Source organism: Terrapene carolina, unplaced genomic scaffold, assembly GCF_002925995.2.
Source record: "Terrapene carolina triunguis isolate 2854851 unplaced genomic scaffold, T_m_triunguis-2.0 Scaffold192, whole genome shotgun sequence".
Classification (NCBI taxonomy): domain Eukaryota; kingdom Metazoa; phylum Chordata; order Testudines; family Emydidae; genus Terrapene; species Terrapene triunguis.
Window position 1 is genome coordinate 27,665,600 of NW_020664543.1, and position 4,839 is coordinate 27,670,438.

At 48.3% G+C, this 4,839-nt stretch overlaps 1 protein-coding gene across 1 annotated transcript in view; it reads left to right on the top strand.

Annotated features, from left to right (window-relative positions):
• Window positions 1-215, top strand: part of LOC112108232 (zinc finger protein 239-like) — a 3,566-nt gene extending 3,351 nt beyond the window's left edge. The window contains exon 4 of the mRNA XM_026654420.2: window positions 24-215. Coding sequence (XP_026510205.2) covers window positions 24-215 — 192 coding nt within the window. The remainder of the gene's footprint in view (window positions 1-23) is intronic.
• Window positions 216-4,839: the final 4,624 nt, after the last annotated feature.

Genomic DNA, 4,839 nt, shown 5'->3' on the forward strand with positions numbered 1-4,839 from the left:
TTATTACACATCAGAGAACCCACACGGGAGAGAAACCCTATAAATGCCTTCAGTGTGAGAAAAGTTTCAGTGCACGATCGGTCCTTATTGTACATCAGAGGACCCACACAGGAGAGAAACCTTATAAATGCATGGACTGTGAGAAAAGCTTCAGTCAGAGCTCAAATCTTGCTGCCCATCGGAGACTGCACATGGGAGAGAGACCCTGTAAATGATTGGACTGTGGGAAAAATTTCAATGGACCATCAGCCCTTAGTTCACATCAGAGAACCCACACAGGAGAGAAACCCATATAAATGCCTCCACTGTGGGAAAAGTTTTATTTGAAAATCAAACCTTGCTTCATATCAGACAATCCACACAAGAGAGAGAACCCATAAATGTTTGGATTGTGGGAAAAGCTTCAATAAGTGCAGGAAAAGATTCAGTCTGAGCTCACACATTATTCCCCATCGCATAATTCATAGAAGAAAGAGCTTGAATGTGGGGGAAGCTTTATTTGGTGCTCACACGGCATCAATCAGCAAATCCACACAGGGAAGAGCCCTCTCAGATGTCCTTAGCATGGAAAAAGCTTCAGTTGGATCTAACACCACATTGGACATCCTCCACACAGGAGAGAAATTCTCTCAGTGCCCTGACTAGGGCTCGCCTTAGTAAAAACTCCATTTCCTAATTCCCACACACATCAGAGGCATTTGGCTCCCAGGTATCCATCTACCCATCTTTGGGGGCAGCTTCCAGCAGCTGCTGACCCTGAGCTGATCAGTGATACTCTGGCTTGCCTGGTCTAAGCTAACCGCAGGCGGAGGAGGAGAAGTTCAAATCAGCCCCGTGATGGGTTGCCCCCTGATGCCACCTGATGTACTGGGGTTCCACTGAGCCCACCTGTTCACCAGCCAGGGTCCCCTCACCTCTGTCCTGCCAAGCCAGGCTTTCCAGCCTACACTGGCAAACACACAGGTAGGGCCACATCCTGCTGCAGAAAAACCCAGACACTAAGATTAAGTCTGCATGGGAAGATCCAGCTTGGGACCTCCAGAACACCCGACCCATCCAACCCTCCCCCCTGCTCCCTGTCCCGACTGCTCTGAACCCTCTCCACACCCCCGCCCCCTGACAGCCACCCCGCCCCAGAACTCCCGACGCATCCAACCCTCCCCCTGCTCCCTGACTGCCCCCCGGGACTCCCCTTACCATGCTCATGCCGGTCAGATGCTGGCTCCACGTGGAGGCAAAACGCTGCCGGGCTGCCCCCCGCAGAGTGCTGAGGCAGCAGGGGGGAGCAGGGGAGGGGCTCTGGCTGCTGGAAGCCAATGGGAGCGGCTCAATCAGGCCCAGCCGCCCAATCAGCTACGCCGCACTCTGCATGGAAGGGAGGGAGGGAGGGGAGGGGGAAAAATCCCAGACCTTCTAACCTTATTACCAATTCCTCCCGGACGGCTATTTAAAGACGAAAAAGCCAGACATATCCGGGAAAATACGGACGGATGGTAACCCTACTAAAGGCCTCGGATCCCACCTCTGCCTCCGCAGCATCAGCTTCCATGGGCCTGCCTGGGGTGGGAAAAGTGGTTGGGATTAGCTAGCAAATCTCCTCTGACCCTCCCCCACTCTTCCTAGTCTAGACTGACCCCAACCATTTTATATAGTCTGATCTTCCCATTAGCAGAGGGATTGTTAGAGTCACTGAGTTCCCCCTTTGGGGAGAGATTGTCTCATTCCCACATAGTCTCATATTGCTCCAGGTTATTCCAAAAAACATTTATTTTTTGTACATTGACTCCCTTGGAGACCAGAATTAAATAGATTCTAAAAGTGCTAGAGCAGGGATAGGAAAATGTGGTGTTTTGGGTTCTGTGTTATTTGAGGGTGATGGGGTGAATTGGAGGGATTCCCTCCTCCCCCCTTCACTGCCACACTCCACCCTGACACAGCAGCCCCTGTCTGAGCCATGGAGAGTTCATCCTCTCCCTATTCTACCTCCCAGCATGGCACTTCCAACAGTGTTCTTTGCTCTCCATGCTTAGGTGTCACACTTCTTAATTTTTTTTAATCCTGACGCAGACTCCTAACGGAGTGTTTTTGTTTCTTTTTTGCATTGGAACAATGCTAAAACTTTTGTAACTGACACAACCAAATAAAGAGGAGGTGCTGAGTACAGCAGGTTTAGCAAGGTCAGAAGAAAATGGATAAATTTGTTTTCCTTCTTTTGGGAGTTATGATTCTGTGGGATTTCACTTTATGAACCTGAAAGTGTTTTGTAGCCCACCTTGTAGTGTTGGTTTCTCTCTCTTCCTGAAAGCTGGTTGGTCACATAATTTGATATCAGTTTAGTTTGACAGGATGTAGCCCAGCTTTATTGAGGACTTTATGAGACAAATATCATTTGCTCAAAGAGTCCTTTTTCTATTTTATTTTAACCATTTCTTTCCCATTATCATGAGATTTTTGTGTTTGAACAATGAAAATTATCAATATCTCTCAGCACGAACACTGAGGGTGAGAGCTAGATTCACACTCCGAGAGGCGAAGAGAGGAAGGGACAGTGTGTCCCGATTGCTGAGAGGACGAGGCTGGGCAGAGGAAAGAAGGAAGCTGGGGAAGCCAACAGGCTTGGGGCAGCCTTGAAGCCAGACTAACCCCCATAATTGAGGCCAGAAGTAGATGAGGAGCCTGACAGCCCAGCTGGTCACCCCTCCCCATCTACCAGTATCCTGTGTGGGGACAACAGCAACTATCTCTGCCCCACTCACCCCACACTGTATCCATCCAATCTCAGCTCCTTGGATTCCCTGCTCTCGGAGTGTTTGCTTTGTGACTGGGTCCCAGCATCTCTCCTGGATTCTCTGCACTTTTCTGCCAGTTTGTAAATGTTGCTCTGTTGCTGGTGCTTGGGGGAATTGGGTGCAGCAATGTGCTGGGCTGGGGATGAAAAGTACCGTGCTGAGCTGGGCTGCGGGGTGGGGAAAGGAGTCTGTCTTCGTTTGTCCTTTGAAATAATAAAGTAGAATTTAGTTTCTCACGCTCACGGTGTCCTTTGTTTTGCATTAAATATCCACCAGATTCAGAGTGGAGGTTAAAAGTAAAAGCAATACAAACATGGTCTGGTACGGCGATGCACAGTGTTGTCACTCATACAATCTCACCTCTGCCCTGTCATAGGCTAAATTGCAGGCAGTATATTCACAAATGTATATATGTATAATATGGCTAAAGTGATTCTGATCTCTGAGCTTGGTTTCAGCCCAAGATCCCCACTCTCTCAACTTTACCACCTGCCTAATTCTAGCTCAGACCCATTTAAATCAATGGGGCTATTGGCAGTAGTACAATTAAACATGTGACTCAGGTTTTGCAGGACTGGAATTTTAGATTGTAGGGTTTGGGAGTCTCTCTCTGTTGATACGCGGCCTGTTCTTGATACCACAACTTTCCCCAAATTCATTCTTCTCTGATAACAAAATAATTGTGTCTCAGTTAATACCATGATTATTTGTAATATATCAGCAGTTAGAGGTTCTGCAGAAGGCTATGGCCGTATTGTGCTAGGTACTGTATATACACATTATGAGAGCTCCTCAGGGAAAGCGTTTACAGTCTCAATATGCAGAACAACCAATGTAATGATTTTGTAAATGTCAGGAGTGACCCGGAAATCTAAAGGGCTACGAGTGATGCCCCAAGAGGAATGATGAGGGGAGGGGGCAGCATCTCCCGATTGCTGAGAGAACGAGGCTCTGCCCTTAAAGCAGGTATTCAACTTCTGTTATGTGTGAAAAACACAGATTGTTCTTCCCCACAATTTCAGCATTTACCCCTAGAGTGCAGAACATGTTTTCTGAGCAAAGTCAATCTGCTACTGGCTTTAGCAATAATCATTAACAATGGGTCTGTTCAGACATTTAGCACCAACTGTGAGACCCTGCCATGGAGTGATACCACTCAAAGCCCCATTCTATTCAGATTAAGGTATTTTAGTGCTTGTGGCCCCAGATTATATTGAACTGATTTTTGAAGTCCATTAGGTTTTTGGAAAGTTTTTTCAAAAGCATCTTTTAAAAAATGGCTTCGGGTTGATTTTAAAAGATATTGGGCACTTGAGGATGCAGATAGGGGCCTAGAGGGGTTGTCAAAGCAGGTTAGGCACCGGGGGCTAGATACACAAAAAGATTTAGGAGCCTAGCTGCTAATTTCACTTTAGGTACCTGATTCTGATATTTAGATGCCACTGATCCTCAACGCCTCCCCCCCCCCCACTCAGCTGTTGCCTAACTCTGAAGGTGTTTAATGGTCCTATGCACCTAAATTTTTGTCATTTAAATCCCCCAAGTGTCTACAAATCTGGTTCTGGGCATGCACACAGCTGCCTCAGGCTAGGCGCACAGATCCCTATTTCATACCTAAGCTCCAGCACGCTCCTCACACAATGTTTTTCCTGGCCTATCTCGCATGGGGCTGTCCCACTGCCCTCTCTGATTTGTCCCAGGCCCGTGCACCATTTCTGGGGGGGAGGGAGAGGCCAAATTTGGTGTTGCAACTTACATGGCTCAATTTTGGCCCCAGATGCTCCCCTCCCTCCCCCATCACAACTGCAGTGAGATATTTGGGCCTATCCAGAGTGCTCAGAGCACCAGCCCCGGAATCGGACCAGTTGGTGCTTCGCCAACATCCAGGCGCAGCATGGGGAGCTGCTGTCTGTGCCCACATGGGGTAGCCAGCCAGGAGAAGGGCAGAGGAGGATAGGCAGGGGGCAGACATGGTGGGGGATTGCCTAGTGTCCAGTGATGGGTTATAGATTCATAGATTCTAGGACTGGAAGGGACCTCGAGAGGTCAT